This window comes from Kryptolebias marmoratus, linkage group LG13, assembly GCF_001649575.2.
Source record: "Kryptolebias marmoratus isolate JLee-2015 linkage group LG13, ASM164957v2, whole genome shotgun sequence".
Taxonomy (NCBI): Eukaryota; Metazoa; Chordata; class Actinopteri; order Cyprinodontiformes; family Rivulidae; genus Kryptolebias; species Kryptolebias marmoratus.
Window position 1 is genome coordinate 13,866,301 of NC_051442.1, and position 16,789 is coordinate 13,883,089.

At 46.9% G+C, this 16,789-nt stretch overlaps 1 protein-coding gene across 1 annotated transcript in view; it reads left to right on the forward strand.

Annotated features, from left to right (window-relative positions):
* The window catches only part of ephb4a (eph receptor B4a), a 39,244-nt gene extending 23,159 nt beyond the window's left edge, over positions 1-16,085 (forward strand). The window contains exons 3-18 of the mRNA XM_017437807.3: positions 630-700; positions 2,702-2,989; positions 4,404-4,794; positions 7,946-8,098; positions 9,533-9,868; positions 9,956-10,080; positions 10,375-10,541; positions 10,797-10,895; positions 12,157-12,221; positions 12,377-12,490; positions 12,882-13,129; positions 13,245-13,460; positions 13,554-13,703; positions 13,897-14,090; positions 15,640-15,798; positions 15,939-16,085. Of these exons, the coding sequence (XP_017293296.1) occupies positions 630-700; positions 2,702-2,989; positions 4,404-4,794; positions 7,946-8,098; positions 9,533-9,868; positions 9,956-10,080; positions 10,375-10,541; positions 10,797-10,895; positions 12,157-12,221; positions 12,377-12,490; positions 12,882-13,129; positions 13,245-13,460; positions 13,554-13,703; positions 13,897-14,090; positions 15,640-15,798; positions 15,939-16,047 (2,885 nt within the window). The 3' untranslated portion in view covers positions 16,048-16,085. The remainder of the gene's footprint in view (positions 1-629; positions 701-2,701; positions 2,990-4,403; positions 4,795-7,945; positions 8,099-9,532; positions 9,869-9,955; positions 10,081-10,374; positions 10,542-10,796; positions 10,896-12,156; positions 12,222-12,376; positions 12,491-12,881; positions 13,130-13,244; positions 13,461-13,553; positions 13,704-13,896; positions 14,091-15,639; positions 15,799-15,938) is intronic.
* Positions 16,086-16,789: the final 704 nt, after the last annotated feature.

Genomic DNA, 16,789 nt, shown 5'->3' on the forward strand with positions numbered 1-16,789 from the left:
CGACAGAGCCCCCTCATCCTGTCGGGGTAAACACGAGACGGCGAGGATGAAAAGAAGTCCCCTTCGCCCGAACCGAAGTGCGTCTTCAGGTTCAGTGGGTCTCGGGTTTTATTGGGCCGCCGAATCCCGCGGAACTGCTCAGATTTGTTTTGTGAGCTGGCAGGCTGCCTCTCAAAAGCTAACCAAATAAATAAATAAAAATCAGTCTCATTGTAATCACAGATTTTGACCGGAAGGGTCCCAAACCTTGGGCCCGCATCCGTGCAATCGCGGTCCATCCCCCCCCTCCCTCCGGACAAAAGCAGGCTCCTTCTCATCAGCTCCGGCGTGACCGCAGGCATGGACGCCGCCGGGGGAATGAAAACAAACATTAGAGGGGAGACCGTTTCGAAGGCTGGTGGAAACGTTCTGTACGGATGTAATTGACTGGTGAAACTCCATCTTCCACCCTAATCCCAGTCTAAGCCATGGCTCATACTTGGCAGAGGACTTGGGACTTGAAATATGTTCCTTCTGTCGTCTTGATTTGTTTCTCTGAATGTAAATGAGCTTTAAACGTGTCATTTGCTCATTTCCTGCTGCCTATGGCTTCATGGTTTTGTTTTTTTTTTCTTTCTTCTTTTCCACAGAGGTCCTGATGAACACTAAAACAGAAACATCTGATCTCAAATGGACCATCTTCTCCCAAGACAGATCAGAGGTATGTAACCCCAGCGTCACTTTATCTATATTCTAAACACAAAGCCAGTGGTGACTGCGGCTCTTTGGCCTCCAGCTGTTCCTTTTTGTTGCTCCGCTCATAAACAAAACCCATATACGGCAAGAAACTGACAGAATAAAGAAAACACCACACTGACTGTGCCATTTAAGTATATTGAAAGCAGATGCTCTGATATATCCCATCAACCTTGGAGTCGCAGTGACTGGCTGCCCACAATTTTGGTTCCCGCTGCCAGAAAAAGACATATTTGTAATTCGATCAGCTGAGGAGCGGTTGCTGTGGTATTTCTGCCAGCAGCGCTGGTGATCAGAAGCGCTCCCGCTCGGCCGACGTCTCTGAAGGAAAACAGTCGCCCGGGAACTGCCGCGAGGGCAGATTTCTGGGGCCCGGACAGACAAAACGCGTTTGTGGTTTTGATTGAGATGTAAAGCACGAGACGCTGACATCCTTGAAATGGTTAGCGCAGCTATTACCATTTGAAGTCGCTTATCAAAAGCTGCGCGTTGTCAGAAATGTGGCCGGGTGGTGGTTGTGTTTTTTTTTGTTTTGTTTTTTTTTTACCTCGACATAAAAGGCTCCAAACTGTAATTTAGTCATTGATGACAAGCGGCGGTGGAATGACGCCAAGAGTTGTCTGCATCAAGAAAACACAAGACACAAAAGAGTTACCATATGGTTCTTTATTTTTAGTATTAAAGGACACTAATACTCTTATAGTAGATTGTTTTTGTTGCATCTGACAGCCCTGTACATCATTCTGGCTTCTCGGTTTCATAACACACTTGAATGTCTTCAAGTTTTATTTAGCTTCATTAATAATTCATGTTAAATAAATATAACATTCCTCAGAATCCTCCAGTGAAATAAAAAAAAAAAAACATGACGACAGTTGTTTTAATGAAATCACCAGTATCAACTTGTAGCCCATCGGTGTGTTTACAGCTGAAGGTCTGAGGAGCAGTTTCAACAGCGTCTGCATTTGGATTAGTGTTTATTTTCATGTTGTGTGTCACAGAAGGCTCCAAAAAGCAAATATTCTTCTCTTTTTTTTTTTTTTTTTTTCGGCGTTTAGTCTTGTCGCTTCCCCGAAATTTTAGGGGAAAACGCACCTCAAGTCGTGTCTTTGATGAGCCAAATCAAGTGGGTTTTTTTCATCTTCATCACAGAAAGCGTTTATTTCGCAGATGAAGCTCCTGCCTCTGTGTTTCAGTTTGTTTTCTTCGATTATGAGGGACTTTCCCCCTTTTCGTTTTTAGCGACCTGGCTCCGTGTGCCTCTCTGCCTCTCTCCGCAAATCATGTGCAAATTGATTTTTCCGAAGATTTGCATATTTACATAACTGAGTTTCTGAGCCTCGACTTCAGCGGATCTGCTAAATTTTGCCCAATGTATGTTAATGTCTGTCTTGAATCCCGCTCTTGGGAGCGCTGTGACGGCGGACGTGTTTACCGTCGCCTCAGCAGTCAAACATTAAAGCGCCCCCTCTCCCTCTCCCAGTTGTTGTTTGTTTTTTGGCTCCTGAGTAAATGTACACTTCTGAGGCGAGTTTTTTGCCCCGTGAAGATTCACAACGGCGTTTTTTGGCCTGCGTGTTCGGAGGGGGTGAAAGATCTGCCTCGGATGCTGTGTCGAGTCGTGTGCCTTGTTTGACAAGCGAGACTTGGGTTCCCACTAGCTGTGCTGCGGCTCGGCGGGGGAGGAATGATTTAACAACTCCATTTTAAGTTCGAGCAGGATCAAAAATCCACCGAAAGCCAAAATTGTCCCACGGCTTTCTGACAGGTGTAGCACAGAGGAGGGAAAAAAAATAAATAAATAAAAATACAGACAACAAACGACTGCAACAGTGTTATGATTCGTATTCGTATTTTAAGTTGAAGAAGCGAGATAAGCGCCGTTGCGGTTGTCTTTGCAGGTGAATTAAAGCAACCCCCCGAGGTTTTCTGGGTCAAGTTTGACCGCCCTTTGTGTTCTGTTCAGTCGCAGTGGGAGGAAGTGAGCGGCCTGGACGAGGAGAAGGACAGCGTGAGGACCTTCCAGATCTGCCAGACCGAGGGGTTGACCAGCCAGTGGCTGCGCAGCGGCTTCATCCAGAGGCGGGGCGCGCACCAGGTCTACGTGGAGCTGCGGTTCACCATGATGGAGTGCTCATCCAGGAGCACGCACCACCGCAGCTGTAAAGAGACGTTCAACCTCTACTACTACCAGGCGGACTCCAACGAGGCCACCGCCACCTTCCCACCCTGGATGGAGAACCCCTACACCAAGGTACACACACGCCCACTCCCGTTTTAGAAACCAAACGTGCTTTTTACAGAATATTCTTACTTTTAAAAGACTATTTTTTTCTCTTTCTTTGCTTCAGGAGATCCAATTACTGCCCATTATATGTTGAATCAATGGAGCCAACATCAATATTTTAATAGGTTTTTACCAAACGGCTATGAAAAAAACAAAAACGTTTTAATTTTTTATTTATTAAAAAAGCTTCAACTTTGCAATCAGAAAGTGTTTGATTTTTGTGTGAGAAGACTGAAACCATCCATCACAATCCAATCAATAAAAACATTTTTTTCTTTCTCACGTTTCTCTCAGTTGTTCTAATATTGTTTTACCTCAAAGCTCAAGTGGGAAAAAAATAAAAAAATTGCCAAGCAGCAAAAGCTTAACCAAAAAAATAAATGAAAAAGCTATTAAACTTTAAAACTTGGATGTTTTATTCTAACTGTGGGCCAAAAGACGACACGTTGAATTTTGACTCGCTCTAATCGTCTTGAACAGAAATAAGGGTTTCAGCTACTAATGAACTTGTTTTTTTTATTTTTGTCATTTTAAAGAAATCTTCATCATTTTAGATATAGGCAGCCTCCAAGTTCACACGTCTTTTAAAACTGTTTTTTTTTGTTGTTGTTTTTGTAGCCTGAAATTTGCTGAGTGATAGACAGCGTGAGGATTGTGAATAATTGCCAGAACTTTTCCAGAGAACACGGTTGAAAAAAGTTTTCTCTCATTCCGGCGTGCTTCGGGTTCACTTATATTAGACATTTTACAAGTATTAGAAACTCTCACGTTGTCATATAATTCATTAAAGAAGGCATTTCGCCAGTTTTCTTCCTTATCCGCGTTGGGGTGTCACAAAGTTGCGGCAAAGCCTGTTTTTAAATGTCGTGCTTGGGGTCTGTTTCGCTTCTTCGTGTGTATCTTCTGGACGAGTTTTAATGAAACTCTCGGTCACTTACAGCTGATTAACTTCAACCCAATTCAACGTGGCTGCCACAGCTAATCGACCTTCGCAAAATGGCTGCTACCCAGTCGGTTTTACAGATGTCGAGCTAACGTTTGGTGTGGTAGTAGCTGAGAGTCATCCTCAACACGTGCTCCAAGAGATGGCGCGTCTTGCGAGATACTGCGTGAGATTTTTGGCAGGTCTTAAACACATCAGAGTTTGGTGTGAAAACGGAGCCTGCGCCAAATGTTAGCGTAGTGTTTGACAGCAGGGAAATGGCGAATCGGTGGATTGCTTTGGGAAATCTTTAATGATTCAAAGCATGAGTGACGTCCGCACAACCGGCCCGAACAGGCCGACGCATGCCGAGCTCGCACTGGGGGTTTTCAAGCCTCGGAGCTGTGTGCTGAAATCAGGGGCCTCACACAAAACCTTTTCTCTTTCTTCCTGCCCTAGGTGGACACAGTGGCTGCAGACTTCCTCCTGAGGAAGGGCGGGGAGAGGAAGTTCAACGTGAAGACCCTGAGACTCGGCCCCCTGAGCAAGAGGGGCTTCTACTTAGCCTTCCAGTCCCAGGGCGCCTGCATGGCCCTTCTGTCCGTGCGGGTGTTCTTCAAGAAGTGCCCCCCCCTGGTCAGCGTTCTGTCGTCCTTCCCAGAGACCATTCCCCTGAAGCTGGTGCAGGAGGCGCAGGGTTCCTGCGTGGAGCACGCCGCCCAGCAGGGGTCCCGGACCCAGGCGCCCAAGCTCTTCTGCGGGGAAGACGGCCAGTGGGTGGGACAGCCGACGACATCCTGCGCCTGCCTGCCCGGATACGAACCGGCTGAGGGACAGACGCGCTGCACAGGTACGATTCGGGCCACCTCAATGAATGTGCAAATGTGCTACGCCTATATGGGCAGCGGAGCCCGCCGACTAAACAAGCAAACAATGAGATGAGGGTGGAGGCTCGCAGGGTTTCGAGAGGAAACCAGAGACAGAGGAAGTTAATGAGGCAGGGGAACGTCTGCGACACAGTGGGGACAGAAGCAAAGGTCAGCTGGAGAAGCTCTTATCTCAGAGAGGAAGAGCGAGGTCAAAGGCTTACCGCTGCAGCCGCTCGTGGCTCAGCTGAGACGTTAGGAAGAGGAGGACTGAGGAGGTGAGGGGAGCGGCGCAGGGAGGTGGTGCTCCGGGTGAAGATTGTATCAGTTTGAGAACATCAAAGCAAAGCACACAAGAAAAGAAAGAAGAAGCAGAACGATTCTCTGAGGAGCTGTGCTGCAGCTCCGTCTAATGAGTCCAATTAACATGCCTCGTGCACAAACACTCCCAGCGTGCGCACGCACACACACACACGCACGCGCGCGCGCACTCACTTAGCACATCACATCACACCACCACAGACAAACGTTCGGCACGGCAAACAAAGAAACACATGAAGGAATGCCACATTTTCTCCAGAAAAGTGTGGTTTTTAGCTGTCTGCTTTTGAAAGCAGGATTCAGTTTGATCTCTGTGGGAGGTATAATGATTTCATTAAAAAAAAAAAGGGAATAACTTCTAACATTATGCTTCTGGTGAAGTGCCATTTCCAGCGTTCTGTCACCGAGGAGAGCTGTGAGGGGAAAAACACTCGCTAGGCCATAAAGGGAAATTGCCTTCATGGTGAGATTGGACAGTTAATTTGCCTCGTACGCTGGTCATTTCGGGGAAATGAAATTGACATCTAGGTTTAGAATTAAATTCATTTTGCTGTTACACCATTATCTCTCCAAGAGCGCGCGCGCGCGTCTCCAGCCTCAGCTGCACCCGCGTGATGTAAAACTTACGGGTGCTGTCGAGATGATTTAGTGTTACGAATGAGTTCATTAGAATATTTAAGCTGCGTCTTTAAAGCGTACCTCTAGCTGTGTTCGGTATGGGTCTCTGACGGCTGGTGTAGCTATTAAAGATGCACCAGCTGCTGTTTCTAGGTTATGATTTCCACTTGTGTAAAACTCTGACCTGCCAGTTCCAATTTTTATGTAAGAATAAGAATGCTTTCTTTACTGAGTTTTGAGTTTTTCTTCTAAAGCAAGACAATGTTACCAGGCTGTATTTCTGTGTCAATAATTGCTTTAAAAATATTTACTTCTATGCGTCCAAAACCCAGATTAAGGTCCTCCTGGTCTCAGAAAGAGGACAACTGGAGTTAAATTAGTCACCTGTTTAAATATCAGCTGTTAAAATACAGAAAAATCACATTTCTATTGAGTAGTAGACATACATTCACCTACCTTTTTATAGAAACTGTTTCCTTTTTGTGCTCTTTTATTGCTTCTCCTCCCTTTTATTTCTCACAGATGTTACAAAAACCTAACTTACAGTTCACTTCAAGACAGTTCAGATCTTTTGAAGTGGAGTTCTGTGGAAATTTTATAAACAACTAACATTTTACCCATTGTAGATGGCTCTTTGAAAGACCTGGGTTTGAGAAAAATGGTTAGTTTCTGACCGGACTGATGAGCTAACGGCTGGTCCGAGTTAGGCCAGGACCAAAGTAGAAGACTGAAAACAACTCCAGGCTCAAAACTTAAACAGCAGTCCATGAAAACGCTTTTCACCGGTGTCTCTTCTTCATTGCATGATTAGTCCAGTAGGATTATTGACATTCCTGCAAGAAGTGGCTAAACAGGAAGTGCTACCTCTAGCTGCTGCTGCTGTGCTTACAAATAACCGTAGTAAATAACGGCGTATTGTGAAACTGACGACGATGTAAAGGTTTATAAAATATCCTCACATGAACCTCTAGGATTTTTAAAACCGTAGTTGTTTGAAGATGGCAGCAGCCCGCTTTGACTAGCATTTTGCTTGTCAGTCTGGTCAGAATCAAGTTTTTTTTTTTCTAACTGAGGTCATTCAAAAAGCGATCTACAACAGGTAAGATGTTAGTTGTTCATATCCTTTCCACAGAACCCCTCGTCAGACTTTTGCTTTAGGTTTTCCTACATTAATAAGAAGTTTTACTTAAGGACTTGTTGTACTGATGAGGGAAAAAACTAATTTTAGTTGGGTTTTTTTGCAAGAAAGAAGCTTCAGAAAATTTATATCTGCTACTAAAAGTCTCGAATTTCCCAAAATGTAACTTAGTGGTTCATCTGAACCGGGAAGTGTTCGTTTTGACTTCTTACATCAAAAAAAAAAGGACCTCAAAAGCACTTAAGCCACAGCGGCGGTCTTGTCCTAATTAACCGTCTTAACTAATAAGCCGCTGCCGCCGCGCTCCCACGCATCGGTAATTGTTCTCACATGTGGGGAAAAATTCCTGTGGCAAAATGTCAGTCAGAGGAGAGCCGACCCTGAGAAGCGTGTCGGTTTTCACAGGAACAATGTGACAATTGGAGTTTATTGTTTTAATCTTTCCGTCTCGAGCGGCCGAGCGTCGGCTGCCACTCAAGAGCGCAGGACGTAAACAGCTCGGGACTCAGAACTTGTTTCTGTTGTGTGGCTCTGAATTTTACATTTGTATAAGACGGAAAGAAAGCAGCGTCGTCTCTAATTTGAGATGCGTTTTATTCAATTTGACACAATTGTTTCAAGCCGTTAAACAATTAATTGATTACTCAGCTTAGTCTAATAGCATCAGTTGAGTCTTAATATTTTAAGTGTCACAGAATTTGTATTTAGTTATGAAAAGGCACGGAGCTTCGAATTATTATTAAACACAAAATCTGATCTTGTAATTCAGAAGCGAAGCAGGTGAGTCCGGTGACGGGCGGCCGTCAGTGACAGCCAGGTTGTTTTCTCCAAATTGACTATTAGTATCAGCCTCATTACTGCGTTTATGGCACTCGTTCCACAGTTCTGTCTGTCAGTCTGAAACCATCTGCCACCTTAGCGCAGAAGAAACGCAGGACGGGTTGGCAAATCGGGTTCGACCCAGGTCTGTCGAGGGGGATGAAAAGTCACGTCTGCAGTTAAAAAAGAAATTCAAAAGAAGCCTAACTGATTTCCTGCTCTGCTCTGTTCGTCTCCAGCCTGTCCTGCGGGTCAGTTCAAGCCGGGCACAGATGGGCCGTGCAGGAGCTGCCCGGCGTCCAGCCAGGCCACCGCCAGGGGCGCGTCGGTGTGCACGTGCCGCCCCGAGTTCCTGCGCGCCGCATCGGACACGCCGGAGACCCCCTGCACCAGTAGGTCGACGCCGGCGCGAAGCAGCCGCCTGCTCGCTCAGTCCGACAGCTCAACCTGTCCCGCTCGTCCTCACTTTGCGTCTTTTGGACCTCTGTTGTTGTTATTTAGTCAGGATTCCCCCCCTCAAAGCCTCTTTGTGTCCTTTGTCCCCACTGCTGAGCTTTGAGATGCACGCCTTTTGTGACAGGTTGCTGGGGGCAGGGATCCCTCTCTCTCTCTCGAACCAAAGTGCTGAAAGTCTCAAGTGACACCTCCATGTGCGTTCAGGAATGTCAATTCAGAAGCATTTCTGATGTGTGAACGGGGGCGGCGCCTTTTAATTAGGCGCCTTGAAGAGGTTTGTGAAACAAAAACAGCATCAGGTTCCCGACTCGTCCCCCCCCCCCATCCTCTACAGGCGTGACGTAAATACAAAACGAGAACCAGTTTAATATTATTAGTGATAACTTTAATGGCGACGGCTTTATCTTAATTATTTATCTTTCAATGTGGCTGTTTTAATTATATATTTTAGTTGGGGTTTTTTTGTTCCTGATTGCCCGTGCAAATCTTCACTTTTCATATTTTCAATTTGTATGCAAAGTTTCCAGCCTACAGAGCCATCTGTAGATTTTGAAACGCGTTTTATACTAATGTGGCTGCTGTAGCCATATCAATAAAGTGAGCTCTGATTACTAAGAAGGGGAGAAGAAGAAAAAAAAACAAAATCCCATTCTGTGTTGTTGAATTTGGCATTAGCATGAACTCTGATTGAGTGTGATGTTGTCCCACTCGAGTTTCCAATGAGAACACCATTAGCACTGAAATTACCCGCAGGCTCGGTGACAAAGTTCTGTCTCCTTGGCAGGAAGTGATGCTGATTTACAGCGCCCGAGTGGTCTGTCTGTTTAGTTATGCTTGGCTTGAGGCAATAGCTATCTTCTCACAGTTTTCAGACGACGATCATTATCGCGCTCCCTTTTTTTTTTTTTTTTTTTTTTTTTTTTTTTTAGACGAATGTACTGTAATCTGCGCCAGTCGGGTTCTGCGATGCACGCCGCTCCTCCTGTGAGGCCGAGCCGCCGCAGGAGCACCGCTCGGCTCCCGAGCGTCTTCGGCTTTTCATCCGAAACTGTAAACATGCAGGCTGCGTATCAGATCAGCAGAGAACCCGTATGTGCCGTTTTTTACGTTGTGTGACTCTAAAAAGGTGAGGCAGGATTTTAGTGGGATATTTGCAGAATAACTGCTTGAGGTTTTCGGAGAGATTCACTCGTAGCGCTCTAACCTTGGCTGGAGAGACGTAAAAGTTGTGGCAAACACTGGAATCCGACTGCAAAAAACTAAAAATTCAAGCAACTGCAAGCAGATTTACTGAACAATGAACCCGTCAGGAATGTGTGCATTTTCTGATAATATCAATGAGAAGCGTTCAACGGTTTTTGTCCCTGCAGAACCCCCCTCCGCGCCACGCAACCTCGACCCGTGGATCAATGACACCATGCTCACGCTGAAGTGGAACGAGCCCGTGGACAGCGGCGGCAGGAAGGACCTGAGCTACGCCGTGCGGTGCTCCGTGTGCCGCTCGGCCAAGGGCTCGTGCCTGCCGTGCGGCGACAGCATCACCTACCGGCCCGCGCAGGACGGGCTGCTGGGCCGCCGGGTGGAGGTGTGGGGCCTGCTGCCTCACACCACGTACACCTTCACCGTGCAGGCGCTCAACGGCGTGTCGCCGCTCAGCGGCAAGGAGCCTGCCAGCGAAAGCATCAACATCACCACCAGCCACGAAGGTGAGCCCCTGCCGGTACGTGAACGGGTCGGTCGCCGGGGGGGTTTTTGGACGCTGTGTTTTTTAAATCTGCCGCCCCTCTGTGTAGTGCCGTCGCTGGTGTCCGTGATTTGGAAGAGCGAGTCGACGGAGAGCAGCCTGACTCTGCACTGGTCCGTCCCAGCTCAGCCACATTACAAAATCCAGCAGTATCAGCTGCGCTACTGCGAGAAGGTAACTGATAACACCTCACCGATACTCAGAGTTCGTGGTTTTTTTCCTGTGCTTGTTCAGGATTAGAAAGCTCTACGGCTGCAGTAATGAAGGTATGAGTCACAGGCAGGAGGAAAAAAAAGCCAAACAAAAGCTTTAAGACGATTTTTTAACGTGAAAGTTCAGGTTACTTTAATTACAGACATTATTACATACAGTATGTGGATTAACTTTTCTCTCTCTCTCTCTTCAGCTGCATGCTCAGTTCCAGCCTAACTTTTTTTCTCTTCTTTTATGGTTTGCTTGTTTTGGCAGGAGAGGCACAGTGAAAGCCAGTGCATGTACGCAGACAGTAAAAAAAACGAAGTGGTGCTGACAGACCTCCGCAGGGCCACGCAGTACGAGGTGCAGGTCCGGGCGCGCACCCTGGCTGGTTACGGCAGCTTCAGCTCTCCAGCTGCCTTCCGCACCCTGCCTGACGGTAACATGTTCTTGTTTGCTCTTGAAGAAAAGTCTCACGCTCGTTCCCAGGATTTGCTTCTTCTTTTTTCGAGATTTTTATCAGCGTATTCAGTCCGTGCACAGTGTTTGTTAAGAATTCATCGACTGTGAGGCAGTGTCCTTGTATTGAGCCTCTGTTAAGTAAATAAATTCTTGTAATATCCTTTTTTTTTTGTTATTGTATGTTTCTCTACTAGCAGTGTAAGCTCTCAGTTTTGGCTTCTGCATCCGTTTAACTTTAATTCCCCCCCCCAGTTCTTGGTACCTGGCGTCCTTATCGCTGTCGGGATGCTGCTGCTTGTCACCTTCGTCTTTGTGGCCGCCTACTGCATACGGTGAGAACAAGGGAAAAGGAAAAAGTGGCAGAGAAGAAGATGGATCTGCACGGGAAAGAAGCTGACAAAACAACAGGATGCGTGGAAGAAAAGAGCGGAAATCGAAACCCAATAACAAGCGTGACCCCTAATTTTGCCGTTTCGCACCACTTTGTTCTTTTTGTTTACGCACACCGTATCTTATCGAGGATGGATTTGCGCCGTTTTCCACGCCTCGACCCTCTCTGTGAAGCGGCTCCGACACAAAAAAGCGACGCACGCGACGCCTTTTTTTTTTTTTTTTTTTTTTCTTTTCTTTTCGCTTGCGCAGCTAAAAGCTACCCCGCTCATTAGGACGTTTTCCTGAGGCTTCATTGTTTGAGTAAATAGTGCGGGATGCCATCACCGGGGCGAGGGAAAGAGAGAAAGTGGCGGCGCTGGGATAAGAGAGAGATGACGATAGAGGTAGAGGGCAGGGAAAGACAGGATGCAGGCGTCCCAGCCCTGTTTCCACAGGACAGGAGAACAATAGCTGTGACCTTGTGGCACACACGCACACACACACACACACACACACACACACACCAAACCCAGCCACCGAGGCCCAGATCTGCCACTAACTGAGGGTGGTGCTTACTGCTATTTTCGGCTTGTGAAGTGGGAGAGGGAAAGGAACGGAGGAAGGCAGCGATCCAGTAGCTACAGGCTTGTTACGGTCTTGTAAGGGATGAGTTTTTGCGCCAGCAGAATTCTAATGGAGCCGCTCGTGTCAAAGAGCAGGACCCGCAGGATGTTCACCGTTGCAACAAGTCATCGCGTATTGTTTTTTAAGATTTCCGAGGATTGTCTGGGGCCCCAGCAAAAGCCTTTCCCAAACAAGCTGGGGCTTTTTTTTGCAGCAGAAAAAAAATTACACCAAGCAGAATTTACGGAGGTGCATTTTAAACAGAGAGCAACCTTCAAGTCGCTCCGTCACTTTATGACTCCCAGAGGGTCGTGGTTGGTAAAGCTTTTCACAAATTTATCAATAAGCTGCGACGTTTCACCATCCTTTGCTGAATCACATTTCAAAACATCTATAAAATACTCTAGAAAAAATTATATCTATATTTTTTTTATGTTTTACTTTGAAGCTTTTTGTTTATCATCTGAATAGTCACATAGTTTGATATTAGATGTAGAGCTCAATGGGCTGCTGAAGAATAGTTGCCATAAAAAAACAGCCTCTTTAATCCTGTTGCATTCATACTGATCTGTTTTTTTGTTTTTTTTGTGCCTGCAGCCGACACAGCCGAATAAAAGATCCGGAGCTGAGTGACAAAAACAACCAGTACTTTGCTGGACAAGGTAACCCGTGAAGGGCACGCAAGACTGCACCTCAGCTGATTTACAGCCCGTTCACATCCGAAGAAAAAAAATCATTTCTAATGGCTGATCGCTAACATTTTCGTTTCTGTCCTTTTCCCACGACTCTGTTCGTCTCTCTCTCTCTCTCCCCTCAGGGGTCAAGGTTTATATCGACCCTTTCACCTACGAGGACCCTAATGAGGCAGTGCGAGAATTTGCCAAGGAAATTGATGTTTCCTTTGTCAAGATAGAGGAGGTTATCGGCGCTGGTACGCCCCACCCACAAGCTTTTCCCACCAATACGAATGTGAACTTTGTTTCGGCTGATCTGGTTTATTTCTCCTCCTCCCCCCCTCCCTTTTATTTGGATTGTATTTTTGCCTGGGTTCTCTTTGGAAAGAACGTTATTAGTCTATATCTAATTTAGTCGGTTCAAATTGATTCAGAGTCATTTGAACCCTTGCCTGGTCTCTTCTTTATCAGGCTAAATTCAATACAGTTGCAGGAATTAAAGCAATTAACTGATAAATATGTTACCAACATTATTGTCCGTGCTTGAAACAAAAAGGCCAGCACTCGCTTCGAGCCAAACTTTCCGTTTGCTGGTAATGTGGCAGAAGGAGGGCTCTAACGTGCGTTCGCGTGTCTGTGGCGCTGCAGGCGAGTTCGGGGAGGTGTGTCGGGGGCGGCTGAAAGTGCCGGGAAAAAAGGAAAACTACGTGGCCATTAAGACCCTGAAGGGTGGCTACACGGAGAAGCAGAGGCGGGACTTCCTGTCCGAGGCGTCCATCATGGGGCAGTTCCAGCACCCCAACATCATCCATCTGGAGGGGATCATCACTGCCAGCTGTCCCGTCATGATCCTCACCGAGTACATGGAGAACGGAGCGCTGGACTCGTTTCTGCGGGTCAGTCTTGACACGAAGTCCACGAACTGTCAGCTGTACGAGACGCAGCGTTGTCACTTATTCCCCAGCTGCTGATTTTATTTTATTTTTTTCCTCTTCTCCCTGCTCTCTGTAGCTGAATGACAGCCAGTTCACCCCCATCCAGCTGGTGGGGATGTTGCGTGGCATCGCCTCCGGCATGAAGTACCTGGCAGAGATGAGCTACGTCCACAGGGACCTGGCTGCCCGCAACATCCTGATCAACAGCAACCTGGTGTGCAAGGTTTCGGACTTCGGCCTGTCGCGCTTCCTGCAGGAGAACTCCTCCGACCCGACCTACACCAGCTCCCTGGTGAGACGGCAGAACGCACTCGCGACACGCCCGTAAGAAATCCGCCGCAGCTGCGTGCCGCTTTGCGGAGCTGACTCCTACTTTTCCGCGCAGGGAGGTAAGATTCCCATCCGCTGGACGGCACCGGAGGCGATAGCCTTCAGAAAGTTCACCTCGGCGTCAGACGTGTGGAGCTACGGCATCGTGATGTGGGAGGTCATGTCGTTTGGAGAAAGGCCGTACTGGGACATGAGCAACCAGGATGTGAGTTCAAGCAAGAAAGCCAATCCTATCAATAATTTGACACCTGCAGCAGCCTCTAATCCGCACAACTTTACAAAGTTTATTTATTTCCTCCCGTTTGCACCCTCACCAAATTCCTAACGAGTAAAAATTGATCCAAATATCGTTTGGCTGGAACACTTGTTCAAACAGCAACCGTTTGTCTCCCTGTCAGGTAATCAATGCCATAGAGCAGGACTACCGGCTGCCCCCGCCGCCCGACTGCCCCACCCACCTCCACCAGCTGATGTTGGACTGCTGGCAGAAGGACCGCTCGGCCCGCCCTCGCTTCGCCGATCTCGTCAGCGCCCTGGACAAACTCATCCGCAACCCGGCGTCGCTGAAAATAGTTGCTCAGGAAGGAGGAGGGTAAGAGTGAGAAGCTGTCGTTTTAGAACGCCTCAGAAAACCAAACAGCAACATGCGCGTCCCTCCACATGCAGCCTCGTTCCTGCTGTTGTTGTCGTGTCGCACGTCTCTTTAAGAAATTCTCGATTAAGTCTTAAGTTTTGTTTTGGTAGCCTCTGACATCTCAAGGATCACCCACCAGTTCCAGTCAAACCACCCTTTTTGCTTCTCCTGTGGATGCACTGCCATCGGGTCGTTTTTTTCCTGGCAGCTGAGGAAATGATCCGGGTTAAAACCAAGTTAAATGCTCCTGATGGGGTTTTGGTCTCAATTACGGTCATGCTGCATCCTCTCCTCTTTGACATTAATATGTTGATGGCAAGTTGTTTCTTACCACAGAGACCAAAGATTAGTAAGCCAAATGCCAGCTGGAGTCCTTTATACCACATTAAAGGGACAGTTCAGATCTTTTTGACGTGAATTCTGAATAAAGGTTATAAGCAGGTAATATCTTACCTGCTGTAGATGGCTTTATGATTGCTCTCAGTTTGGAGAAATGGTTTGTTTTTGATCAGACTGATGAATTATTAGTTAGTCCAAACAGAGCCAAGACCAATGCAGATTGCGGCCATCTTGAAACAACTTCACATTACATGTTTACTGGAATTCTGTGTTTTTGTTTGTTTTTCTTTTTCAAGCACACAAACCAGGAATATCATACTATTTCTGCCATAATGTGACATTGCCAACAATGTAAAGGTGATGTTTTTGAGGTAATCCACCCTGGTCCTGCTCAGACTAGCTTTCAGCTCGTCAGTCAGATCAGAATTAAACTCTTCTTTCTCCAAACCGAGGCCGTTCAAAGAGCTATCTACAGCAGGTAAGATATTTAATGTTCAGAATGTGACAAAATGTTTGTGTGCAGCTCTGCTGTGACCCGTATGACGAGTCGGGTTATGTTGCAATAATTAGCCTTGTGCTAAATGAGTCACTTTACGTCCTGTCCACTTTCCTCACACTTTAATTCCTGCCACAGCTTTGTCCTTCACTGTGGTCGGTATGTTTTAATGACAGCATCAGCATCATTACTGCCAAACTGATCTATGTCTTTGCGTCAGCGTGACAGATGGTCCTGTTAGCCTCAAAGGCGATGCCAGCAGCATTTGTGCTTCCCCCCGTTGAATAGGGGGGGAGCTTTAATGTCTCTTTCTTAGGGTCCATTTAAAGCTCTGACTGTCACAGCGCAGACATTAACCTCCTACTGCCCACTCGGAGATACCTCCTTGGAGTCCCGCTGGGACCTGTCAGCCGCTTGCTGTGCCCATTTCCCCTTTCCCTCGCATTCTGCCTGTCAGCTGGTTGCATACAGTCGAAGACACCCCACCCCTGACGAATCCCTTTGTTTGCCCCCCCTCCCTGTCAGTCACTCAGGCTCAGATTATACCTCCACCCGTCAGCCGGAATGTTGCTGGAGGATACGTGTAAGCTGCTCTCTGCTGTTTTTGGTGACAGAGAATGTAAGCGTTTGCTTTGTTCGCTGACTCTGTCCCGCCCTCCCCCCTTCCCCCAGGCCGTCCTACCCCCTGCTGGACCAGCGCACACCTTTGGCCCTCTCGCCTTGCTCCTCCATCGGGGAATGGCTGAGGGCCGTCAAGATGGAGCGCTACGAGGACAGCTTCCTGCAGGCCGGCTTCAACTCGGTGGATCAGCTGGCACAAATCACAGCACAGTCAGTTTCTGTTCCCCGTTTATCTCCGATTACGTCTCATTTTAACTCTGCAGCTGCCTTTTGTAGTTTTCTGCTGGGCTGCTTTTTTTCCCCTCCTTTCTAATTATTGATTTGTGTTTTTTTTCCCCACCTCATTCCAGAGATCTGCTTCACATGGGAGTGACTTTAGCCGGACATCAGAGAAAAATCCTTTCCAGCATCCAGACAATGACCTTTGAAAACAAGGGCGCCACAACCGTGACATTCTAGCCGCTTCGCCCTCCGTCCTGGATGGGAGAAAAAAAAAAGAGCACTCTTGTTTCCTCTCCGGGACTAAACAATCCCAGTCTAATTTATTTTTTGAGGACAGGAAACCTGAGATACTCTGTCAATGGAGGGTTGTTTTTGGTGACTGAGGTTTTGGACACTTAAGTGAGAGATGTAAAAGTCCTGGATGGAAAAAAAAAAAAAAAAAAAAGAGTGCACAGGTGTGCGTCCGTGTCCTGAAGCGGTCCGGATCTTTCCCTGCGACCCACTTTGTACATGGACTCCAAGGAAGATGGGAGAATGTGTTCGTTACCAGGGAAAAGAGAGACAGAGGAGAGGGGAGTAAAAAAAAACGAATTAGCCAGTAAGGATGACTGATGAGACTTGTCAAGATGCTGGCTAGAGCCTGTCACCTGGAGTGAGCGGGTGATAAAGTCATGCAGTCATTTTTACAGTTTGTCAGTATTTTATTTTTTTTTTACACCTACCAAGAATAGGACCGGATACATCTGCCAAACCACGAGGAGCGACAGGACCAGAGTTTACACTATTTCTACAGTTCCTTCTCAATCTAAAACCGATCATTTACTGGCTCGTTTAAAAACACTGAACCTTTTAACCAAAGGAAACAAAAGAAGCCGCGAACAAGGGTTTCCATTTTGATATACGGTGTTTGTGTAATTTAGAAACGAGAGACGTGTTCACTCTGGGTGTCTTTCATTAAATCCTGGATCATCTATTTTTA